Genomic DNA, 26,376 nt, shown 5'->3' on the forward strand with positions numbered 1-26,376 from the left:
CTATGTATTAATGTATACATCCACACATGTACCCGTCTTCTATCTACTTATACCCTGCATCACCTCTAAGAGTTTGTATCTATGCTGTAGTCAAAATAAAGCCACACTTGGCTATTTTTGCTTGGGATGTTCTGCGCCCTGCTTATAAGTTCAAATGCAGCTATGCCAGACATTTAACCCATTCTGTAGTCATCCATCAGCCCAGCTTTGGTTTTAGCAAGGCCTGGTGGCATGAGATTTATCTGCTAACAGAGCTGTGGAGATTCTGGCAGGGGTGGTCTGAGTCACCTTTCCATTACTGCCTTCCAAAGAGGCATTATGGGACAGTCCCATAGAACAAAATGTAGCCCCTTTGTTACTTTCTGCATTTATTGTCCTGGGTCAAGTCCATTCTTAATGCATTAGGTGTAAAGTAACGCCCATGTAAAATTATGGATGAGTTTTTTTCCTTGCGTGCCTTCCCACATTTAAGATAATATCCTTACTTTTCCATATTAGTCTCAAGCCTCCACATAGTTTGGGTTGAATGCTTGACATTTTCCTATAAAATCTGAGCAGAATGTTTTTGAAGATGTGCACAGCCCATTCTGGACTTGAGTCTGGCATCTTACTTTCCAGAGTATTCGGGACCGTGTTGAAGCTGCCACATCTAGGAACCTGGCTGCAGGGATTTGAAACAAGATCATTTGAGGTCCAGTGTGATTGTTATGGCTGTTCAGTCAAGTTCTTTCACAAACAGGAAAACAATTCTTTTATGAACTAGCTTTGTATACCAGAGCCTTTTCATATTGAAACAAGGACCAAAAGTTGGACTTTTGTTACTATGCGTTATTGGGTCCTTGCACATTATGCAGTCAATTCTCAATCCGCATTTTCACTTTGAGAAACTTTGCCACAGTCTAATGCCAACTGCATTTAGTCACATTCCAAGTTTTGACATGTGAAAACCAATAAAGCCTATTTAAACCACAAAAAGGTTAAAGATTAAAATTAGTTTATTCATGATGCTGTGGTCAGACATTTCATACACCGTTCATTAATATTTACAATAGTTAAAAAATTAAATTACACTCATAGCTACGTCTGGTGATTCGAAGCCATGGGCCACAACTATTCCAGGCTGCCTGATCCATTATAGCTCAAGGCCTGCAGATACAAGCTGTCAAGTCAAACCTCAATAAAAAAAAATTTATATAAAAAGCCAGAAACATAATGACAGAAGTTAAAAAGATTAATTGTGCGCCAATTCTAGTTAAAGTGCTCTGTTGTCCCAGATCTCCTGGCCCTTGCTGCTCTCCAGCTGCTGCAGGTGGAGGGCCAGTGGCAGCAGCAGGTTGCTCAAGTGCTGACTGGAGAAGGTGAAGGCATTGTGGGCCGTGACCTCTGCAGGCGGCGTGGCGAGAGGAGAGGTTGATGGAGGAGAAGATGCAGTGGAAGAGTTGGGTGAGATGGAAGGGAAAGGAGAGGTGGGGGAAGGTAAACCAGAACTGCCAGGGAACAGCTGAGGGTAGAAGGGCCCTTGTTGGGTTTGGTCAGAGGTTTTGATCTTGCTGGGGAGGCCGTGCTGGAAGCGGCAGCGTGTGCCATACAGGCAGAAACCAAATGAGCTGAAGGTGCGGCACAGAGCTCCGCGTGGCTTCCACTCCTTTGTCTGTGGTCGGAGCTGCGGACTGGCAACAGGAGGCGGCTTGTCCACATCAGCCGACTCCAGACCGCTGCCGACATCTCCGCCCTCGACATGCAGAAAGTTACAGCGGGTACCAAAGGGGCAGACTCCAAAGGAGCGAAAGGTGCGACAGGGGACATTCCTGCGGCGGCGCAGGGCAGGGCGCTGCTCACTGGGGTTGTGGACGAACAAGCAACGGCTGCCATAGTAGCAGTAACCGGTTGTATGATAGCTGCGACACAACTCAGTCTTGTACTTAGGATGGCGGAAGGGAACATGGAGCTCATGTAGGCCATGGGCGAACTGGCAGCGCTCGGCGTACTTGCAGAAACCAGTAGCCGAGTAGGTGGTGCAGAGCTCAGTCTTGTAGCGGGTGGAGCAGACCCAGGGGATGAGGGGAGGGGAGGAGGACTCTGCCAGGGGGAGCAGGGCGTTTGCCAGGGAGAGTCCTTCACCATTACAGTCTCCATCTGACTGACTGGACAGCAGGTTGTCCACCAGCTCCTCATCTTGGTAGGAAGGCAGGAACAAGTCATCACTGCTGATCTGAAAGAGAAGACAACCACGGTAGAAGAAGTTCTGCATTGGCCCCTTGCTGGTCTCCGAGCAAGAGTTTCTTCAACTTGAGATGTAAAGGTTAAGTTTCAGTCTGTATTCAGTTGTGCATGTATAGCTCCCTCAAATTACACAATGGAATAAATCTAGCAGTGCCCATAGCTTGTACTACTTTCTACCAACAATCACAATGCAGTGCGTCATGTGTGCATAAGTTACCTATGTGACTGATAGTTAAGTGAAGACAAATGATTCACGAGTGTCCAAATCTTAGTATTCACTGTAGAATAACTTAACATGTGTTAAGAGTAGTGGTTTATGAAGAATTTGAAACAGCTCTCATGTCAGTGTTGGCCATCTTAAGTGACTTTTAGTGAGTTTTACTTTCAATACCTTTAGATGAATAAATTCATCCGTACTATGGCTTGTTAAATGTTCAGTAATTTACTCAGTAAAAACTGCGGCAACACAAACTTTGAAATGTTTTGACTTACCTCTAACATGGCTGAAAACAGAAGTCGAGTTGCTTGTGATGAGTTGGGAGGTCGGCCCTGGCAGAAACAGCCTCTTAAGCGCTCTGTGTAACCGAAGAGAAACTGTGTTGAATGGCAAGGACCCAAACGCTCCTGCTTTGTCCTGGAGTCACGAGCACGGAACCGCTGCTCTCCACTTGCCTTTTAAACCGGCTCGCGCCTCCCGCCTCTCGGTTAAAATGAGCATCAGGTGTGCTCACGCTCAACGTCACAAGTGCCAAGTGTCTCCCGCGACCAATCACGTCCACGCGATTGATTTACGGACCAATCCGTTTAGCAGCTCTGCTAATATCAGCGTCATGGTCCTTGCAGAAGGCTGAATCCAGCTGTATTTATGTGTGTATGCTAAAATACGGGGTTGTATGTGAGACGATACTGGTCTAATTGTTTTATTCATGTAGGCTACTTTCATTTAATTTATTAAGCTTTTTTCTTTCCAGTCCTTTCAAAGTGAAATGGCTAATCGGCAAGCAGATCTTTATCAAAGTGCTCAATCAACACATATGGGAATACACTGTTAAATGTCATTACAGATTTGTCAAAATTAACACCTCAGTAGGAAGTGGTTGTGGTTAAAACAAACCTTCTAATTAAAAGCCGTCTGATGGGAACACAGCTGAGGAAAAATATTTCCTTTAGCTATTAACAGTTAGGCTAATCTTTGTTTAAGCTTTTCCCTGGTCAGGCCCAGAGCAGACACCAAAATCATTCCAGTGTCCATTTCCAGTGCTCATATGAAGTATTTATCCCCCCATAAAAGTGTCTGTTGTTAAGCTATTTTAAATCAGTGGATATATATATAAATATAAATGTCAGGGTGAAATAGATCTCTACAAATTGATAAAGTACACATATAAAACAAAAAATAACTAGTATAGACATGTCCTTCAATTTAGTTGTTTTTTTTACCTTTACAAAGCTGTTCAAGCTCTGTCAAGGTTCATTCAGATTTGAACTTCACTTCAGCTCACTTATGGACATTAACTTTCAAAGCCATCCCTCTCGCTGAAAGATTCAATAATCTTTTCCCCAGTGGCAATTCTCTGTCAGACTGCTGCAGGTTTTCCACCAGGATGCCTTCTTGCCCAGATGTGTTTTTCCAAAAGCTATAAAGCAGAGACTGTCTTCCTGTTGCTCTATCAGACTGCGGCCTCTCTCAATATTGATGATATATATATATAATATGATGATATTGAACAGTTTTTTAGGCCTTCCCCTAATCAATTGTGTGCATGGCTGTAAAAGAAAACATGAAAAAGTGGTGTGAAAATTGTTTATACTGCAGGTTGATTAAAATGTTGTACCATACTGTGGAAAGGTTTTCCTCATAGTGATAAATCCACCAACTCTGCAGTTCTCTCAACTTTACAGAGCCTTTTAGCCTCTATTAGTCAACTCCACTCCTATCAACCCTGTCCAGAAGCAGGCAGCTGTTTTCACTGAGATAGCTCTGCAAAACCCACTGCACACCACCTGCCCCGCACCAAGCAGCAGACACACAAGTTAGCAACTAGCTGGTGAACATCATGGAGTATTAAGCAGCTTCAGTGACATTGCACTGGATGATGTATGTGTGTGTATCTATTATGCTACGTTTATTATGATAAATGTTTTGAATTGTAAATTGTACCACTTTACGGGCCACTGCAATTGCCCCTCCAGGATGAATCAGCTAAAACACAAACAACACATCTAAAATGGGAGCTGGACCACTGGTTCTTTGGTAAGCAGTTAGGATCACTGTCGAGTCCGACTGCCTTTGAGCAAATAATCACTTGTTTTACTCCCAATTTGCTAAACGCAGCCATGGTAAAAGATGTTTTGCCACTCAGTACAGTCTGTTCCGGAAGGGTAAGTGACATCAACGCATACCCTCTATAGGCTTATTAGAATATCATCAAAAAGTTGATTTATTTCAGTAATTCCATTCAAAAAGTGAAATTTGTATAATGTATACATTCATTCCACACAGACTGATATATTTCAAGTGTTCATTCCTTTTAATTTTGAAGATTATAACTGACAACTAATGAAAACCCCAAAATCAGTATCTCAGAAAATTAGAATATTGTGAAAAGGTTCAATATTGAAGACACCTGGTGCCACGCTCTAATCAGCTAATTAACTCAAAACACATGCAAAGACCTTTAAATGGTCTCTCAGTCTAGTTCTGTAGGCTACACAATCATGGGGAAGACTGCTGACTTGACAGCTGTCCAAAAGACGACCACTGACACCTTGCACAAGGAGGGCAAAAAAGGTCATTGCTAAAGAGGCTGGCTGTTCACAGAGCTCTGTGTCCAAGCACATTAATAGAGAGGCCAAGGGAAGGAAAAGATGTGGTAGAAAAAAAGTGTACAAGCAATAGGGATAACCGCACCCTGGAGAGGATTGTGAAACAAATCCCATTCAAAAATGTGGGGGAGATTCACAAAGAGTGGACTGCAGCTGGAGTCAGTGCTTCAAGAACCACCACGCACAGACGTATGCAAGACATGGGTTTCAGCTGTCGCATTCCTTGTGTCAAGCCACTCTTGAACAAGAAACAGCGTCAGAAGAGTCTCGCCTGGGCTAAAGACAAAAAGGACTGGACTGGACTGGATTTTCGGAGATACTGAATTTTGGGATTTTCATTAGTTGTCAGTTTTAATCATCACAATTAAATGAAATAAACATTTGAAATATATCAGTCTGTGTGTAATGAATGAATATCCAAGTTTCACTTTTTGAATGGAATTACTGAAATAAATCAACTTTTTGATGATATTCTAATTATATGACCAGCACCTGTAAATTTGAAAAGTGTTAAATTAGAAAAATGTATTTAACCTTAATTCCACTAACATTTCAACATAGTAACTTTGTAGTTCAGGTCACTCAAATGCTTAAACCTTCAGAAATGTTGTCACCAGGATCAATAGTTTTTCATACCGGTGAAAATAAAATCCCTAATCTTGCCAAAAATACCTCACATACCTCTTTTTATTTATTTTTTTTTAAAACAAAGCCCCTTCTCAAATTCATGTTTTTAATTTTGTCTTAAAACTAAGCTGCTGTACAAGAACTTTGCATAAAGTCTACAATTATTACTCTATTGTAGAATTCTTATTTAATTTAGGAAATATAAAAACAAACAAGATGAAGAAATTGACCAGCATTTGTTGCCAACTTTCCTTATCTGGCAGTTTTGGATACTAGTGATCGAGGCAGATGGCCGCCCACCCTGAGCCATGGTTCTGCTCGAGGTTTCTGCCTCTTAAAAGGAAGTTTTTCCTTGCCTCTGTCGCCTAGTGCTTGCTCTTGGTGGGAACTGTTGGGCTTCTGTAAATATCATCACAGAGTACGGTCCAGACCTGCTCTTTTATGAAAAGCGCTGAGATAACTGTTGTTGTGATTTGGCGCTATATAAATAAAATTGAATTGAATAGCGAGACAAGAAACATTTTATTGGCACTAAAGGCGTATTAAAGTTTTGATACCCAGCCCTACTGAGGATCTGAGCTCAGTTTCCTCTATTGCAGCAATCTGGTGAACCCCAATAGAAACACAATTGAGAAAGAGTCTATGACTGACCACGAAGAAAGAAAAATCTTTATTTCTTTTCTTATCAAGATACATTAAAGGATACAGAGACATTGGAATAAAAAACACTTGAGAAAAAGTTTCAATTGTAGCATGTTTGTCTCTCCATCATACAAAAATCAGCACCCAATCCCTTTTGAATGTCGCCCCTGGTTCAAATGACCAGCCCACCCACCCTATGAAGGAGAGCAATGTTATACATGTACAGTAGCCTATTAGAGCCATCTCCACCATACTGGAGCAGAATTACACACTTTAGATGTAAAAAAGAAAAAAATAAAAGCTTAAAATATGCCAGTTTTCCACTTTTCTTTACACAGATTAGTATTTGCTACAAACTCAACACTTCAATTTCTTTTTTTGAGAAATGTTACAAAGCCCACATTGGGACCAAATTGCTTATAAAACCAGTGTAGTCACTTGCTGCTGTGGGGTTTCACAGGCTGAAGGTACAGAGGAATTATAATTATCCAATTAACAACTTACTTTTAGTACTCACCCTTTCATAATGGTACAAACAGGAGGAATTAAATAAAGCAAAAGTTGAAACAGCTGAAGATTTCTTTCACATCGTTATACCCAAACATCATAAACGTCACATCTGTTCTGCATCAGACATTTACAGAGGATTAAGGCCATATGAAAACGTTTCTCAATGAGTCAATATTTGGAGGAAAACTACAACTTTAATTTACGTCACTTTGCAATTTTGAACATTAATTTCAGTACTTTTTTTTGGCCCTAATTGTCTTTCGTACATTTACATATTGCTGCTTTATTAACAGACTATTAACTGACCAGTAACATAATTGCGTCAGTTTCATTTCAAACCAACTAAACTCTACATTGTCAGAAATGCTGAGGCTTTAGTCTACCCTTACTTCAGGGTTAAAGTGTCCACTCACAGTGGACGTCAACCTTATCATTTTTTTTTACATTATGGCTTTATTTTGGACATTTGCAGACTCAAAACAGTACCTCAAAGCCAAATGTGTTCTCTCATCATGGCAAGTCACACAGTAACTTGTGTAAATCCACGGTAAGCACAATTATTTGAATTTCCTCAAATACTCCATATGATCCCTCCTACACTGTAAACCTCCAGACTTCTTTGAGAAATAATCCTGTTCCCCTTGAGTCCAGACTGCCTGTTCAAACTGCTTGGTGTGAGGTCAAGAGAACAGCAGGTTCTCTTTAAACCGGCTAAGAGTGCCTATGAAAGCGTGGCAATCAACTGTCAGCAGACAAAAGAAATGTTGCTTGACTGCAACAGCAACTCTTGTTCACTTACTTCTGTGATGCTTGGCGAAAGTGGAGGGTTATTATTAACAAAATTATCAAGTGAGCATAAAACAAATGTAAGCAGTTATGTCAAGATAAGTATGTCAGATAAGGTGTGATCCACCTGTCTGGGTAGATTCTGAATTGTATCAACTATTTAAGGTTGCCAGGATTAGTAAGAAGTAGACAGACAGGGATCAGTAAAGACACCAAAATCCTGAATTTGTGCACAGTTTTAGTCTCAGTTTTAAATTTACTCTAATTTACACGTTTGGGTAGATTCTGAAAGCAAGAGAAAAGTTAAACAACTTAATATAACCCGTGTAGCTGTTATGCCCATATTTACTTCAGCTGACTTCAACAGTTTTGAGGACTGATTACTCATTTAAATTATTTAAGTCATAGTAAACTGATCTGCGTTTTGGACTATCAGCTGGTCAAAACAAGCAATTGAAGACGTCCCCTTTGGGCTTGAACTGCGATGGGCATTTTTAATAAATAAAATGACAATAAAAGGAAACTGAAATTATTTCTAAGAAGGCATGGTGTAACAGGGTGACACTTTGAGTGTCTAATGACTGTGTGACACTAATGGGCAAACCAAGCCCTACTGCTTGTTTAAATATAGTACAATACTTTGCCAACTCAAAACATTAATTACACTCTACATTCCATCTTCACTTTTGTCTACAGCTTTGTTCTGTACTTGCACACCTGTCTCTGCACACTTTAAAACCTGGACTTTCACACTGCTCAAGTTGTTTTGTGCTCACCAAATATTTTTGACACTGGTGGACGTCCATAGTATGTAAAATAATAAGCGGTACAGATTGGGTGAACCTCTAGGGCCTGTCAGAATTTATTAAACACTCCAACCGGCTTGTGTTTGGCTCCTGACCGAAGACAGAAAAAGCTGACAAGTTACAGACTCGGAGAGAAAAGTAAAAGGGATGTAGGTGGATTAAACACGTGTTCACACTGACTGAGGACATCTCTCAATAGAAGTGTGTATGAGTGAAATCTTCAAATAAAATCAGACCTTCAGCCTGCTACAGCTGTCCCAGAGTCTCCCATTTCCACCTCTCTACCACCATTCACCTCACATACTGTGGGTCTCACCCCTTTAATGATGTATATATTTACACAAAACTGAGACGTGGAGGAAAAACAAAGTGTGCTTTATCACCATTGTTTCAGGATGAGAGATATCTTGATTTAAATTACACATTTAAACACAGGTGGTATTGAAAAGGGGAGCAAAATAATTCAGGATCTGGAATAAAATACTACAAAGCCCAACACTGTTGTGTGAGTGTCAGTGTGTGTTCAATATGATAGAAATGTACAGTCATCTAAGTGCTTGTGTGTGTGTGTGTGTGTGTGTGTGTGTGTGTGAGTTGGACAACTTTTGGGAAGCAACAGAGGACTAAAGAAAAATGACGCTGAAAAGAGGGAAAATAAAAGACTACTGGTATGGCGTACTGTGCTGCCTGTTAGGTGACGGCCCGAGCACAGACCCTCTCCAACTCCCACCCAACCCCCATGTCCCGTTAAAAGACCCCCCAGTCCCTCCCCTTCAGTCCTCCAGGACGATTGGTTCGCTGGTGCTGGAAGGAAGCAGGGGCATGGCCAGGGAGCGGGGGGGCGGTGGCAGCTTGATCCGGACGAGGAGATGAGGTTTCCTCGCTGCCCGACGCATCTCTGACTGGGTCAGATGTTTCCTCAGAGCCCTGGTTGAAAAAGAGCAACAGAACATGATTTAAAAAGGCCCACTCTAGTCCAATACTACGTTTTTTCACTCCTATGGTAAGTTCCATTTCATCCACTGCTACAAGATGAAGTTTGACAAAATAATGTCAAAAATAACTCCTGTTTCTGTGGTCAAGAATGTACTTTCCTGCTCAAGACTAAAGAAGATTGGGTGTTACAACTAGGACTGGTCATATAAAACAATAATGTTAATTATCGCAATATAATTTTCCATAATAAATAAACAATATATCAAATGTTCAATAAATGTTTGATTTAATTAATTTGAATCACAAACAAATCAGCACTTAATTTTTCTATTAAATGTATTTTGGTGAGGAAAAGGGACTGTAAAAAGATTCTGTTATTTTACTCAAGCATATTTGTTAAAATTATTTTTTTTAAATAATTGTTTTGACTGTTTTTCCTCAGATTTGTTAAGTGATCCACTGTTTGGAATCAAGTGTTTAATCCGACCGACTGGCATATTTTCTCTCTCTCTCTCATATTTCAATTGTAAATTGCTTTGGATAAAAGGGTCAGCTAAATCACAAATCATTAATTGTTAAATTATTTTTATTAACCACTTGTTCGCTGGTTCTCTTTTTTCCCCCCATTAGAATTTAAGAAATGTATCATAATAATACTTCATGTACTTCACATCTTGATCTTTATTCCCACTATAGAATAAAAAAAATTCTTTGCAGTATTTGGCTGTGCACAAGTTAGGCCAGCTAGCAAGTGGGCCTCAACCCTGTTTACTGCACTAGTCCTCCCAAAAACACTGATGAGACCTTTCACCACTTCCTTCCTCCAATCTGCTGTTCCCACTGTACTCAGCAGTGTAGTAGTAGTTTGCATAAACAGCTAATAGACTAGCCATGGCCGACGGTGACGTTAGCTCTGTCTGAATGTTCCTGAACTTCCATTCAAATATCACCCTGTGAGCTTGGATGAGGTAGGCCATCAGTCTGTGTTGTAGGTGCTGCTACTACAGTGGTGATTCTTCATCTTTAAGATGATCACATTTTAATGACAGGACTCAGACAGTGAAATGTACCTGGTGTCCTTTGTAGCCACAAACACCACAGGGTTGGGTGCTTCTCCCTGGCTGACCTTCTGACGCTTGATGACCGACTGAGAGGTGGTCCTCATACCTGAAGTATACGGCCTCCCATTGGCTGGGTATGGCACCCCTGCAGCCTGTGAACCAATGAAAGACCAGAATGAGTGTGGTCATCAGGATAGTTGAAAATGTGTTATTTAAGAAGATTTGACTGGTTTCTTTTAGGCTGAAGGAAGCAAAAAGTTCCACATCTTAGGGACACCACATGACCAGCATACTCGGCTAGTATACTGTGACTCAGGTCTATGTAAAGGCATTGCCAGCAATAAAGGCTCTTGGAAGTGATGCGACGACACGGTTTGATCGCTGCAGGTGATTCTTAGATGCATTGTGATGCGGGTGATTATGAATCGATTAACAATGTCAATAATCGATTATCTAGATGTCAATTGATAACGTCCTCTGCTCATCCTTCATAAGACAGCTACGTGACAGGCGGCAGTAGGTGATGGTGAAAACGAGCAGAGCAGAGGAAAAGATGAGCGCTACGCTTCAGTCTGGCAGTAAATGTACAGTCCGTTAAGTCTGTTGTTTTCCAATTACTAGAAAGCCAGTTAACGTTAGCTAACATCTCCTCTTCAGCAGGACGTTATCTGGCTGCTGTAAAGTTGGTTTGTTGTCATTCATCCACATATTGAATTCACAAATGACTGAAATGCTGTTTCTCAAGGCCCATGGGGCTCAATACAAGATTACAAGAATCAGCTTATTACTACACTATACGAGACAAAAAAAGAAACAGATACATTAAGGTGGAGTGAATGTGGTTTGGAGCGTTGTAAAGCGCGTAGTATCTGACTCTATACTAATAACAGCAGCCTCATAAATAAAAATAGCAGCAGCAGAGGTCAGTAATAACGCTGTAATAATGTAATAATGCTATGCAATGTTAGCTACATTTATATGACGTAACATTAAATATCTGCATTTCATTACTACCTACTACTTTGAATTGTACCATCGTAGCCTCATAATCGTATTGAGTTGCCTAGAAATTCGAGATATCGAATCGCTGACCTGATAATCATAATCGAATCGTGAGACCAGTAAAGATGCACAGCCCTAATGTAATCTCTCGCCCCATATTTCTTGTCTGTAAAACTAACAGCTGTCCCATAAAGCCAAATGATCAAATGATAAGTCAACAGTGCTGACAACACAGTGCATGGTGTGTGTGTGTGTGTGTGTGGAATACGGACGCTGTCAAAAACTCTTTTTCCCAGCAGGCTTTGGCCCACACGGGGCTGGCTGGCCTGATTCCTGTTGATGGGTGTCGGGGGTCCTCTCGAAGCCTTCAGTTTCAGAGGAGCTGAGATGGCTGCAGAAACACAACAACACTCCAATTATAGTGGAGAAAGGCCAGGTGAGGAACATACAGCAGCTAAGGAGACCTGCCGACAAGTGATGTTCTTACCTAAATCCTTCACTATGGTGGCCAATGACTGTCGAGGCACCAACTTGCTCTTTATGGGTGTTTTTGTGGCTTTGGGCAGCCTGATAATACCTGAAGAAGCAGACATGTCAAATTTAACATGTGAACCAATGTACAATGTAGTTTACATTAATCTGCTTATCTAATTTACACTGCACTACACAAAAGCATGAATACATGGCAGAATATGTGATACTGACTGGACATCCTGTATGTTATCTTAGTTAGTAGTTTAAAAACAAGCTGTAAAGACTTAATTCAGGAGTATTGATGTGCGTGTGTGTACATACACTCAGCCTTGACAGCGTTGGCATTGATGGAGGCGTAGGGCCGCCGTGCGGCACGGCGAGGCTGCAGGATGTCCTCACAAACCCGCCGAGCAACGCGGGTCAGCTTGGTGGTCTGCAGGATGAATGTCTGCCGGTTCTTGGCCAGCAGCTTGGCTCGACCCTCGTTGCGGGTGAATGGCGACATACCCTGGACCTCCTGGCGTGTCATGTGACCGCGGGGGCCTGACTCCTGGACAGAGCGGTAGAAGGGGCACCATGAGGATGCAAACAATGTTTGATCAGCTTGTTTCTTGTTTAAATATCAAGTCTAATTCAACAGCCTTACAAATACACCCCTCCCCTCGGTGCTCCTAGAGAAGCTCCGTCCCCCCAAATTCATGAACAAGCATTGCCAAAGCAGAAACACTGACAACATAAGAAATATGGTGGAATCCAGAGCATCTGTTACTCGAGGTTAAGTTGGGAAATTTTTATCGCAAAAAAATACAGTTGGAATGTTTTTTTGTAGTAGTGGAGCCACTGTGAAAAGCCTGAAAATATTTAAATAGGTTTTGAAGACAAAGTCTAAGACGAGGAATAGCATAGCCTATTGATAACATTATCGCTAGTAGCTTCAACAGTAACTCATACTGTATTGTCTGTTAAACAACACCATTAGGGTGAACAAAAAAGGAAACAACATGGCAGGGTTATACCTCTGATGTCATTTAGATTTCTTTCTTACTACAGTGTATTTCCACAGAAGAGCAGGTGGGATGAGTGACGTTACACAGGGGAAGATGTGTAATTCCCAGGAAAAGAATGTGGGGTCTGCTGTAGCAAGTAAATATTTGTATCCAAAGTTGGTCTTCAATGTTATTTACGTTTCATTACTGTCATGGTTCTTTGGGGGCGGGGATGTGGAAGAGGAAGAGTAGCCGAGAACGAGCACCTCCTGTTGACGACTGGCTGTGGCTCGGTCCAACCCACTTTTGACCCTTTTCCACAACATGGCACCAGCTCGATTCAGTGCATCAACGTGCGCGCTAGTGTTTTACATTTTACAATTTTCGTATTCTATTTTATCACTAAATCCTCTAATGAGAAGTTTTGAGGCAAGAAATCAACTGTGTAGATATCGAATATTGGCAGTTTTACTAAAAGTGATGGCGGATGGAAAATGTGCTCAAAGTTCAGAAGCTCCACAAATGCGGACAATTGTAAGGCGTTGCTTTGACGACCAACTACATTGAGGGGGTACTATCTGCAATGGCAAACGGAGGACCGCGGGCCAAAAGCAAGTAGAGTTGAGTGAGTTGAGCTGGTACCAGCAAAGGTGGAACGCCATTTGTTAGTTGTGCATTTACAGAGCCAGGTCTGTGTACCAACACCGGATTGTTGCACACACTCAGAACGGACAGCTAGCAGACGGTGAAGAGACACTCGCTGAATTTGACAAAATGTGTGCTGGATTAGAATCCCTGACTGCACCTTCAAGGGGAGAGAAGACTGTAAGAAAGAAGACTTACAGAGCCAGCTCTTGCAGCGCCCTCTAGCTGTGTGGGGGTCTTCAGGCCTCCATACTTCTTCCAGTAGATCCAGCAGGAGGCGCACAGCCTGCACTGCATGTTGGGAGGCCCCCAGGCATACCACTGAGGCGACTGGGCCGCTGAGTTGGCGAGGGGAGAAACAGTGTTAAAGAAGGGTATCTCAACAGACGTAGACTACTTCTGCTCTTAAAACTTTCCACTCAGAGTTGCCGTGGTTTACAGATGAAGTCTAGAATGACACCAGTGTCCGCAGCATCACTGTACGTTATACAGGCTGTGCTATCACAGTCAATAGAGACTTTAGAGAGGACGCAACTAATGAATGTACCTGTGAGTATTTAAAGTTCAGTAGACTGCCTCGTGACCTTTATACATGTTTCTGCCCAGGTGAACATCCTCTATTCACCTGACAGTCTTCCATCAACTATAATGGAATAGTGCAGAGAAATCCTATTTCTGCTTTAAAATAATTACAGGAAGAACAGAGAGGGAAACCAGAAAATACACATGGTCAAGCGTGAGAGATTTGAACGTATGATGCAGGTCTTCTGGTATTATTATGTGCACCAGAGACTGCACAAGTGCTAATTTAGCTGTGTCATCGTAGTTTTTACGTTGGCATTCAATGGCAAATGTCTTTTTTATCAATTGCAATTACATTTGCTGTGTTTTATTGTTGGACCATGTTGTACAAACAACCATTTTTCTCTCTAAACTTGTTTTCCTGTCACATCAGTGTGTACTTACTGTGGCAGCTCTCACAGCTGAGTCCTTTCTGAAAGCCTGCTGCCCCGTTCATGCCAGGCTTGCTGCCTGGCACCATGATCTGGTTTGGGTTGGGTTTGGTGCTGGTGAGGGGAGGAGAGAGAAGAATGAGTTATTCTGACAGCAGTTCTAACTCACGGAAGGTACTGCGTGTAGCAGTTTACAGTAATACTCACTAGGTGGGGATGTACACCTGCTTCAGCTTGCTGTCCGCCTCTGCTGCCTTTAGTCGCTTCTGACCAAAGACAACAGTGAATGGGAAAATGGGTTAGAGAGGAGCCCGACAGAAACATGCAGTCAAACCCACATCAAACAGAGCTGGTTTTATGGTGCGCTTCCTGCAGACCTACCTGTTGGATGTAGCGGTCGGTAGTCTTCCACATGTAGTAGAACTGGACCACACTGGCTAGAGACTTCCAGGGCAGCTGAGGGAGAGGAGGGAAACATCAACTGAACCAGAATTCCACATATAGGACATATACATGACAGTTCAATTCCACATCACACCAATGTTAACACAGTTTCAAATGTGTGTATCATTTAAATTTTACATAAATAGTACCGCTAATCAAGCTTCCATGGGTATACTCTAAGAGACAGCAGAGAAGAAGGGCTTACAAAGTCCTGGCGGATGTCGTTGAAGTCTTTGCCGTATTTCTCCAGAGCCTCCTCAAACAGCATGGCCTCTGAGGCGCTCCACTCCTCCATCTCATCGCGGCAGAGCACCGGACCCCCCTGAGGAACCAGGGTGGACATGGCTTTGGCCAGGTCATAGTTGTTCTTCTGCAACGTGTCCATAGCATGGAACTGGTAGCAGAGAAAAGGTAGACACAAGCATTGGAACGTTAAAGCTTCATCACCACAGACATTAGACTACATACTAACACATGTACATCTATTAGCATTAGAGGCTGGTCATATCTGTACACACTTCTAAACACAGACAGTTTGTAAAAACAGACCTATAAACCAAGCTGCACTGTTATACTGTAGTACTACCTGGCCTAGCTTTCCTGTGTGTTAGTTTGATCAAACACAACCATGACAACTCATATCAACTTTGTGAGGACAACACACTAGTCTAAAAAAAATATATAAAATATAAATGACACAGGCTAGTGGGGCTGGCATGCCGTCATAAGCATTTTAACTTGTGCATTGGTGCCCGCTACACTCAGTTACAGCGCCAAAATTCAGGTGACTTGTTTTTTCTATGTTCCACTGCGCTGAGTTTCTTGATGGGATGTACGACTCTTGAACCAGTTGAAGACCAGCCGGAAATGCAATGCTACCAAGCCGACCAATCACAGTTCTAGCGATGTGTGACTGCAACATTTTTGGGGAGGTATGCGTGAAGCTACATTAAGATTTGTTGCAGAAGTATAATTTGGCATTTAGTAACATACTAACTACTTTCGAGGCTTTGAGGCTGTGGATAAAGGAGGTATACAACATGTGAGAGACTGTGTGTCATAATGGGGCTTTAAGTCTTCTTAAAATCTGACACGAAACAGCTAGGTTATGTGCTGCTATTAAGTAAGCTGAAAGCCTCTGCCGGTACAGATGGGAGACCCAGTGTATCACCTGATGCACCGCCATCTACTTATACCAGCAAGTGCACAGTCTCAAACACCAGCAGTTACAACCAGCAAGTGGTATTTTCACAGGTGAACATAATAAGCAACCCAGGGTATGAGCTCCCTGGCTGTAAACACTGCAGGGTACAGCAGAGAAGAATGTAGCCTGACACAAGTGAACAGTTTGTTCATTTGTATATGACTTGTGTTTACATGGACAGACTTATGTGACAAAACATAATGTGATAAAAATACTGTACTTCCCTAGGTGGAAGATTAGCTAATAATTAAGGATGTGCCTTGGTTGATACTGTACTTGCAATAATTAACAAGTAGTTCAATTCTGAGCAGGTAAATAACAGGGTGACCCTGGGGCTTTTGAGTTCTTGGGTGATCTGGGGACCTGAGCAGTTGCCTGGTAGGTAAACCAACCTCGCCATGTACAGTGTATACACACACATCATGTATTGGTCACAGTGAATGGTTTGGTTAAGTTTCGTACGCCAGGGTATATGCACAGGAATCGTGAAGTGAAATTCAATACCTTTTTAAGACCTTTTCAAGACTTTTTCAACATATTTAAGACTGCCGCGCCACTTTGAGCTGTAACCAATTCAGTCAGCCACACACCTTTAAAAAGGGACATTTGAGATTTTAAAAGGAATTTAAGTATATTTATAACATATTTATTGCCTATATGTCATCAGGTTGTAATGCCACCTACAGGCATTCACCATCTTTCTCAGTTGCCTACAACAGCCTCTATGGGCCAACAGTTTTCTATGTGAAGGACTGCTCAGATTTCCTGCGAAAACCAACTGTCTTACACAGGTTATTGTATGTATGTTTATGTATGCAATATTACAGCAAATCATGTGAAACAGTGTGATTTTGTGTTTTAGTTGGTTTAAACTAGATAATGGGAGCTTGCCTGCAATGATATGTGTGATAACTTTCACTGTCCACTTGATCGATACAACAAAATTCAAACAGGCCAGGAGGGAACAAAGATGGAGAGAATAACCTGAGTGATGAATAATGTAAGTAGTATAGGCGGTGTAGCACATGCACAACCTGGAGGAGGAACTAGTCTAAATGACTGTATTAGTATAACATTAAATTGAAAGTATATTGTTAATTTAATAGTAAACTAAAAGTTTGAAATTAATATATTCATTATGTTACTATATTCAATATAATTTCATATAATAGAATATTACTTACCACTAGTAGGCTATAATATTAATTCAAATTACAGCTGCTTCAGTTTGGGGTTGTTTTTTTATTCAGTAACTTTGTGCAAGAAAAATGCTCTAGGCTAGTCTCCAACCTTGATTTTAGGCAGGCTACTAACTCGTCAATAATCCTAACTGTTTATGCAGAACTGAGTTCATCATTTATAAAGTTTGTTGCAGCACATCAAGCTTTTTTATTTTAAATCCCACTCCATCCAGGCTGTGACTGATTTGACGAGAGCATCGGCTTTATGAAAAGTTGAATTTGTTTCAATAAAAAGCAGAGCTTCAGCTAAATAGCCAGCTAACGTTAGCCAAACCCACACGCTCCTTGAATTTTCCCTGTTGTCTTCTGTCTTACTGATTCCGCTGCTGGCGGCGCATCTCGCTCTTGTTTTTCAGGAACGGGGCTGTTCAAAGTGGCCACAGAATGACCGGCCAACCGGGTTAATCCCGTTACTACTGATCGCGACTGCCTATGTTTTGGGGGGAGATTACGGTCGGTTGTATTCGTAAATCATTTTCCGGTTCGCACGGATCTATTTTTTGGAGCGTTTCAGAGACAAACTTTTGGACAAACAGGATTTTCACATTGAAAAAAATATCTTCAAAATTTAATACCTTGCTAAATGGCAATTAAGACTTTTTAATACTTTTTAATGGCCTTAATTTTCGCAAAATTGATTTATTACCTTTTAAGACTTTTTAAGACCCCGCGGACACCCTGTACACATAAAATGTAATAAACTGTACTATTGTGTACTAACAACAAATAAGTCTGCTTTCAGAATGAATTAGAATAGAATTAATTCCAAATTTAAAAAACAGTGAAGAGAAACCTGTTTTTGCTGACACATTTGGTAATATCAATATAGTATGGAAAAACACACACACACAGTCAATAATCTCACCAGTGTGATGTCTCTAGAGGCTGCAGCTGCACTCATATGTAGGCTGGGTTGGCGGATGGAGCTGCTGCAGTCCAGGGCCCGGGCGAATGTCCCCACAGCTCTAAAGCAAACAGATACTGGTTACTATCACTCTCATCAGTCTGTTCTACATTTACAATTGGGAAATATTACTACTGTTTATGAGTTAATGTGTGTAATGCTGAATGTTTATTAAATGACCACTAGGTGGAGTGTTTGACTCATGCAGACATGTATAGGCAGCAGATTGATTCCCTCCAAAAGCAGACACAACATTAGTATTTACTTACTATAGTATTTCATTTTTAAAAGCTGTACCACCAATCAACTGTAGTATCACAGTTCAGTTGCCAAACTACAGCGTTAAATGCTTATTCTAATGCCTTTTTGGCACACGCCATACAAAATGTGTACATTCCCTGAATTGAATATCTCCTGTACATCCTGGATGACATGCATGATCACTGATATTCCGCTGACCTCACTTTCAGAACACTACACTTTTGCAATCTTATCTTAAGCTCCTGCAAACAACGGATGTTACATGTCAACCATGAAATATTTATTTTCCCATGAGAGATTATCAAATTTGTTGCCAATTCCCGCATTTCCTCTAGAAAAGCTGTCCTGCGGATGGCAGAGTCTGACGTTGTCATGGCAACAGAATCTAGTGATGATGATGCAACTGGGTGACAGATGGCAGGGGAGCATTACCTTGCCACCACCAGGAACTGGTCGATCTGAGGGTCTTTGAGGTGGTTGCTGGGGTCCCACACCTTGGTCTCCAGCTTCTCCTGGACCCGGCCGTCTGATTCACCTGAGACATGGAGGAAGTGCGTTCAGCTTAGCAAGGTGAACTCTTTACTGTTTGTACTTTAAAAAATAAATAAAATTTAATTCAGAAAAACATTTGTTTGCCTGGTATCAACAACTTTTAGTGTGCTGCTCACCCTCAGCTAGCTTGTCAGGGATCTCTGCTTGGTACTTAGAGCCCACCCGGATCTCGCCCTGGTCCGCCAGCAGGGTCTTTTGGACTGGGTCGAAAACCAACGAGTAGAAGAAACAGTCCTGGACACAACACACAGCGACAGATTATTACTGCTTGCCAAATGCATTTTGTTTAAACAATTCATTCAAAGCGTGTTTACTTTTGTAATGTGAAGTCTAAAAGCCGAGAATAAACGGGCCGTAATAGAACTGTGTGGATGAAAAAACACATGGTGTCTCACCTCTTTATCCAGGTAGGTGGCCAAGACGTCTGTTTCATTGAGGAGGGTGACGTTACATTTACCCCTGGGGAGATAGAGACGAGCATTAAGAGACCAGGAAGTCTCAAGTCCCTTTCAGACACAAGGTAACAACGACTCCACTGCGCTTTCAAACCCAACATCTCCAATGGCTTGTGCCGCCACGGCTTTTCGCTGCATTGCGCAAATTGGTCATTGCAGCGAGAGCAGCTCAAATTGCCTTGTGTCTGAAAGGCCCTTAAGACAAAGATGTACAGACTCAAAAGTCTCAAAGGTCCGATGCAAATACATGCAATACAACATGAATGATTTTGAAAAACTCTTACTCTAAATCTAACTGCGATTATTTTGACCGATGTGATTTTGCAGGGGATCCGTACCAAATAAAGATGTTTTCCTAAGTCTGTAGAATATGATGTGCAGGCCGGGACCTCTCAGCAAGACAATATTTCATTTAAAATGGTATTTTGACACAAATTCTACCTTTAACAAATATTTTAGAAAGATGCAATTGCAGTAGGCCGTAACCCTAAAATTTGATTAATTGTTCAGCCGTAAACCACAGAAGGTTTGTTAGAAAATGAAACATATGATTTGTAATGACTGGGCATAATATGACTAACGTGTGGCCAAATAACAAAAAAGCCTTATGTGCAAGTTAGAAAAAACACACACACACACACTTTGGTTGAACTTTGAGGTAACAGTTTGAAAGGAGGAGTAAATTCCTGTGGAATTCACAATTTTCAAACATCTATGGTTCAATTGTTATTTTAATCACATCTACTATTAACTTCATTGTGAATATACGAGTGATAATGTGAATGATATGGAGTTCTGTGCTGGTTAAGCTGCTTTTAATTTAAGATCACAGTGGTGTTAGGATGAGGAGGTGATTGAGTCCATCATACTTGGATATCTATTTAATATGCCTGCATGATTACGTACAATATGTGATATGTATGTGCCCCTCTGTAGCATCATTTGAAAATTCACTTAACAGCTGAGCAGGATGGGCTGCCTGTGCAGGGACAGAACTTTTCACAGCTGGGAATGGCTGCGGCAAAGACCATTTCCTGAGCACCCCAGCCCTCACAGTGCATGACAGTCTGGATTCAAAGTGAACTGCAGCTCTGTCAGTAGCTCCAGTTAGTGAACACGTACCGTATGTGAGTAGCAGGTAGAGATTCAAACTGTCGAGACAGGAAGAGTTCTCTGTGTTTGAGCTGGTGTTTGTGTTGTTCAGACAGTGTCGGTTGCTTTGATTCCTCCTCAAATTCTCCTGAAACATAAACATCAGCATGAGTGCTGCTTTTCTACTGACATGATGAACATCATTCACTCTCACTAACTGGTAAAGGACATACAGAACTCCACACAGGCTTAAAGATCTAAAACACCAGTCTGCAACTTACAGCTGAGAATCCCCTTTTCCCCTCCTAGGTTTAAAAACGTTTTTTTTCCCCAAATAAAACATTTACAGTTAGGGCAGTGACAAGAGGTTGAATGAAGGTATCAAATAAACCCAAGCCCTGGTCAATACCCAGAATTTTGCACTGCGCCGGTTTGTCTTTGTTTTCCAGTGTGTGTAGTGATGGTGTGGAGAGGGCAATTTTGTCAATTGTGAGCCTGCCAGCCCTGTGTTACAAAATGCAGGGGCTGTTGGTAGGGGAGCGTTGCATCAGGTACAGGTGAGACAACGCAAAATAATCCACGAACACTGCACAGGAGTTTAAAACACTACCAGACTGGATTTTACAAATCTGCAGAGTTATTGCAGTTACCATCATTTCATTCTGTGTCCACCGTTGCACTAATGTTGGGCCATTTGTCAATATACTGCGTGAGATGACGTACCAGGGTTTTTCCTGCATCAAGAATTAGGAAGAGGCCACCTCCGTCACATTTGGACAGTGTCTTCATGGTAAACGCGGTTTCCTAAAAAGCACTGCACTTTGTGGATATCTGCTTGTAACTGCAGTTGCAGCATCACGCTTGACGTGGTGACGCTATGTCATAATCAGCACAGTGCAGCGGGAAAGATGCTGCCAAAACTTCCAGAAGAAGAAATGAGCCGTCTGATTGGCTGCACGGCAGCGCGTGGGGCACGGTAGTGTTTACCTGGCAACTTATTTGCAACAAAGCAAAAATAATTTCTAAAGAAGACAAAAGATGCAGGTGCTTAAATGTTGTTAAAATTGGCAGCCTGCGTTTGTAAACGCGGCTCTCTGCACCTCCACATGTGTGACTGGACTACAACGCCAGAGTGTGTTTGTTTACACTGCTGAAATAGAAGGGAATAAATTTTGAATTTTTTAAAAACAACTTTTTACCACTTTATGGAACACAAAAGTTCATTACCATTAAAAATCCAGGAATTCACATCAGCTACAGTGCAAGGTGAAAAGCTGTTTGTTAACCATGTAAATGAACACATCGGCTTTTATGTTGTATCAGATTTAATGTTTAACAAATAAAATATGCTTTAAATTGATAATTATTATATAATTATTAGAACTCTTAAAATACGTCGTTTGTAAAAACTATTTGCCTGAGCCAGTTACCACACAGTGCACATGCGTGCACGTGATCAGGATGGTACCACCTCCGCCTCATTCTGAGCCAGGAAACACCCTACGTACATTTGTCTCCTGCGGCATCTATCCTCTTACTCTATCTAGGTGCATTAGACCATTGTGGGTAATGTTAACACATTAATGAGCAGATCTAGCTGCACAGTAAAAATTTACCTTTCGGATATCTTTACATTAATGTCATGAAATACTTTGGTATGTCTCTAAAAAAAGTTTAATATTATTTAATTCACTAGATTAACCAAAACACAGACAAACATTCTTGTCTGATCGTTGTATTCACAATAATTTAACAGATTTTCTCAGAAAAATGTACTATATCATGACGATATACAGCATCATTCTATAGAATTATATAATATAATCTATCCAGAATGCACATTTGCTGTTATTTGATTGGCCAACGCTGTGCACTGCAGGATGCCACTACATTGTGTTGTGGCAAAAGATGAGCAAGGCTCAACATTTCTGACGCCTGCTGTGCCAAAGCAGTCGTCTCACTGACATGAATAAAGGAGGTTACCTTCTTTAAAGCAGTACTGGAGTCTGTCTGAACACGGCCTCAGGCCGCTATGTTTATATGTAACAACCGAATACAGTTTTTGTCCTCACAGTTAATTTCTTACTTTGCTTTGACTTCCTGCTTCAGTAGTTAATATTTTGCTAATCCTCTGTAAAGCACTTTATAAGAGTTGGAAGGTCATCAAATTATAAGGTTAGAGAAAATTGGTTTTGAGTGCTCAGTGGTGTGATCTGCTGAATTAAGATTTCCACCAGAAATGTATGCATGTAAATGGATCTTTGCATCCACTACAATACATGTGCCCAAAGACAGTTATTAATGTTCTAACTGTAAAACAATGAGACTGCTCCACATTACCAAACCCATGTGACATGTGAAACCCATGTTTCCAGCCAGTAAGAGATATGAACAAATTAAGCTCTGTGTGTGTGTGTGTGTGTGTGTGTGTTTGGCCACTAGATTGCGCATTCCTAATTTCAGGCGGATGAGTAATTTGTTGCAAGCTGGAGGGGAAGGACTATATCGCTCCATCTCCATGGACTCCGCCCCTGCACTCAGCTACAGGAAACCCTGTCAGTGAGGGCGAGGGAGAGAGAGAGAGACACACACACACAGAGATAGTGAGCGAGAGGGACGGTACCTTAAGCCACACCCCTTTTCTGTTAACCTCTCAACCCCCATCCCCCCCACCCCACCCCCCCTGTCCGGCTAGTCCCTGCCAAACAAAGTAGGAAACCCTGTCTACCAAACCTGAGGCGCCCATCCCCCCCCCCAACATGTATCCCCAACTCCCTGTACGCGCGCGCGCACACACACACACACACACACACACGTAAAGAAACCACATACACAGAAATGACGGGCACTTAAGTGCACACAGCATAACAGTAACACACTCCCTCAGCAGTTAAACTCACACACACACATTTTCTTTGCGCTGACAAAGACACAAGGCAAGTCAGAATTAACCCGTTGTATGACGTGGTCCTCAGGGACAGATCAAGGGCCTTTTGTTCTGCGCAAAGAATTGATGTGTGTGTATAGAAGGAGCAGAAAGAGGAGGGGAGCAGTGATGAAAAAAAGTGAGTCAGATAAAGCAAGGTTTAGTAGAAAATGAGCAGACGGGAGGCATGGGGACCCATCTTCATCACTGTTAAGAGGATCCCAACAGGCCACATCCAGGCAGACCAGAGCAGACTCAGTCACACACACAGCACTTTTGTTTTTGACAGGGTTAGATGAACTTTGAAACTACATTAAATAAGCTATTTCTTTGTTAAGCAAGCTTTTTTCACTTCATTTAGTTTTTCAAAAGCATTCACTACTCTAGTCACAGTCCAGTGTGGATGCACTGTGTGTATATTCTTTTATTATAAACCTCTAACTGGTTATGTCTGACAAAGAACCTGAAAACAAAACTGACAACTGAGAACAAATTGAACTATTTCTCTAGAAATATGTTACTGAAAAAGCAACATTCAGCTTTGTATTTGAATTATTACAACAGCCAATCTCCTTGATAGTGACCGTGTGGGTGTGGTTTGATCAGATTTGAATGACTGGAAACATAAGGTCTGATTGGTGGACAGTAGTATGTGACATCATCTTTTTCCAACACAGCCCCGCCCATTTGAAACCAGCAAGAGCAGCAAGAGTTAGAAACACAGTTACAAAGTTCCTGTAGGACCCCATTGCTTAGCAGTAAGAAGCTTTCAAGCTCTCAAACTGATGGATCTGTCTCCACTTTCAAACAAGTGACTGAAAAAGTCCATTGAATCCACCTGCATCGCGTTACGGCTGCGCTGCGGTTGCTGGAGCTAAATGCAGCCATTCTAGCGGCGCTCCACTCCGAAGAACAGGTAGCCAATCTATTTTTGACGGAAGCCGCTTCAAGCAACACAGAGCAGATAAAGCAGGCAGGAAGTCAGATACAGAACTGCAGAGAGAATCTGGTCAACTTTCAAAATAAAACACCCTGTGGAGACTCTCGATCATAAAACAATAAACACGGTTAAATCAGACAAAAAAAGAAATCATTTAACTACGTAGCCTTCTTACTCATAGTAGAAGCACAAAAAGCAAGCACTGATTAGCAAATCAACAAAATCGACCACGTCAGCAAAATCAAGCAGGCAAAATGCTCTGATTCTGAAATGCTCCCTGTGGGAAATGCAGCTGTGCTGACGGTGGAACAAAACTGGGTCGCAGAGAGCTGTGAAGAAGGTGGTACAAGCACAAAAATGACAAATTAACAAGTCAACAACAGGGGAGAGGCTACACGCTCCACTGCTGAAATGCTTCTGAGACGCTTCCAGTGGACGTTGACGCCGGGCAGACAAAACCGTGGCGCAGCCAAGCCGGAGTCAGTGGACTTTCGGAGTTATTCTTTCTGCCTCTGTGAGTACGTGAGAGACTGCTAGGGTCTGCGTGACCGAAAAATCGTCATCAAAAGGGTGTACACGTAGGCTCTGTGCCTCTTGTGTTTTTGTGACAGCACGGGCCACAACGCTACCAGGACAACAACCGATCTCAATGTGCATATGTTGAATGAGTCCACCCAGCTCACTCTAGAAAGTAATACAAACAGAAGTCTGCGTTTTCCGCAATTGTCTGTGTACGCGTCCGCTTTGAGCTATATTCAGGGCTTTAGCCAGTCATCTTCAGATGCTGGTTGGCAGACTTTACTAGAAGAAATACAGCAAACGCAGTGGACAAATGCAACATTTCTTAACCAAGAAACTTACAAATTCAAACCATAACGACATGAACTATGGGGCTGAAAACAACTAGACTGATGATGCATTCAGTGACTGGATCCGATATAAGAAGAAAACTATGCAAAACAATGCTTTAGTTATCACTGACAATTCTGTCATCGATAACTAAAGCATGGTGATTGTAACCACCTGTCTGTGGTGGTGTAATGGTGAGAACAGTGCATTTGCCATGTTGCAGACCTCATACTTTTGGCGAGTGTAGTGAGCGAGCGAGCGAGAGCAGTAGGTAAATGCAGCGGAGCAGAGAAAAAGGTGAGCAGTGAAGTTCAGCAGAGAATAAAGGCTGCAGCTAAAGCTCCTGTGTGTGTGCCGTTTACCAGCTGCTGGAAAAGTGAAAGGGGTTATGTGTTGTAGATGATGTTAGGCAGTTTCACATGTTGAGGGCACACACACTACAATACATCATCTCCATCAGTTTAATAGAGAAAGGAGCATCTGTACTTATAACAGTACTTAAAGTCATACCATCTGGATTTCTAAATACCTGCTATGCTGTAATACTGCCCAAGTCTAGAAGGTGGACTATTCAGTCTCTTCAAAAGAACTAGTGCAGCTGATTGCATGACCTCCAGTATTGCTGCTTGCAGCTTTCTCAAGGACCGCTCATCTAAACAACTTCGAAGTCGATCAGATAGCGGTTGTCGAGAACATTTAAAGGACATACATACATACAGGCAGAGACTCCTTCCGTTTTAGTTAAAAAATAGAGCGAATCAAGGGTGCCAGCAGACAACACATAATGAAATTAACATCACTGCATTTAGTCAAATCAGAATTGTCCTCATGTGACCAGTGAACAGACACTTAGCATCTGTGTGTGTTGCTCAGTACAATGAAAAAAATCTGAATTAATGCATCCATTTTGAGGTGTAGTGTGTGTGTGTGTGTGTGTGTGTGTGCGCATAGCGTCTTTGTCTGGAGCACTGCGGCCCAGGAGGAGGGTGGGGGAGCTGGTGTTGGTGTCGGGGTGGGGGTAATGAGTGAAT

General features: G+C 41.9%; 2 protein-coding genes across 3 annotated transcripts in view; both read right to left on the bottom strand.

Moving 5' to 3' along the window:
* Positions 1–977: 977 nt before the first annotated feature.
* On the bottom strand, positions 978–2,874 carry cth1 (cysteine three histidine 1). The gene is made up of 2 exons (XM_046063763.1): positions 2,716–2,874; positions 978–2,212 (listed from the first exon to the last, which is right to left on the bottom strand). The coding sequence occupies exons 1-2, from the start codon at positions 2,722–2,724 to the stop codon at positions 1,253–1,255; spliced, it is 969 nt and encodes a 322-aa protein (XP_045919719.1). The 5' UTR covers positions 2,725–2,874; the 3' UTR covers positions 978–1,252.
* A 3,449-nt stretch (positions 2,875–6,323) lies between these two features.
* Positions 6,324–26,376, bottom strand: part of mta2 (metastasis associated 1 family, member 2) — a 38,490-nt gene continuing 18,437 nt past the window's right edge. For both annotated transcript variants that reach the window (XM_046064176.1, XM_046064177.1), the window contains exons 5-19: positions 20,661–20,778; positions 19,479–19,542; positions 19,200–19,317; positions 18,964–19,066; positions 18,232–18,331; positions 15,127–15,315; positions 14,859–14,933; positions 14,685–14,743; positions 14,491–14,591; positions 13,723–13,862; positions 12,215–12,443; positions 11,907–11,996; positions 11,692–11,810; positions 10,427–10,569; positions 6,324–9,347 (exon numbers count right to left, since the gene is read on the bottom strand). In XM_046064176.1, coding sequence (XP_045920132.1) covers positions 9,194–9,347; positions 10,427–10,569; positions 11,692–11,810; positions 11,907–11,996; positions 12,215–12,443; positions 13,723–13,862; positions 14,491–14,591; positions 14,685–14,743; positions 14,859–14,933; positions 15,127–15,315; positions 18,232–18,331; positions 18,964–19,066; positions 19,200–19,317; positions 19,479–19,542; positions 20,661–20,778 — 1,802 coding nt within the window. In that variant the 3' untranslated portion in view covers positions 6,324–9,193. The remainder of the gene's footprint in view (positions 9,348–10,426; positions 10,570–11,691; positions 11,811–11,906; positions 11,997–12,214; positions 12,444–13,722; positions 13,863–14,490; positions 14,592–14,684; positions 14,744–14,858; positions 14,934–15,126; positions 15,316–18,231; positions 18,332–18,963; positions 19,067–19,199; positions 19,318–19,478; positions 19,543–20,660; positions 20,779–26,376) is intronic.

This window comes from Micropterus dolomieu, linkage group LG12, assembly GCF_021292245.1.
Source record: "Micropterus dolomieu isolate WLL.071019.BEF.003 ecotype Adirondacks linkage group LG12, ASM2129224v1, whole genome shotgun sequence".
In the NCBI taxonomy this organism is placed as follows: Eukaryota; Metazoa; Chordata; class Actinopteri; order Centrarchiformes; family Centrarchidae; genus Micropterus; species Micropterus dolomieu.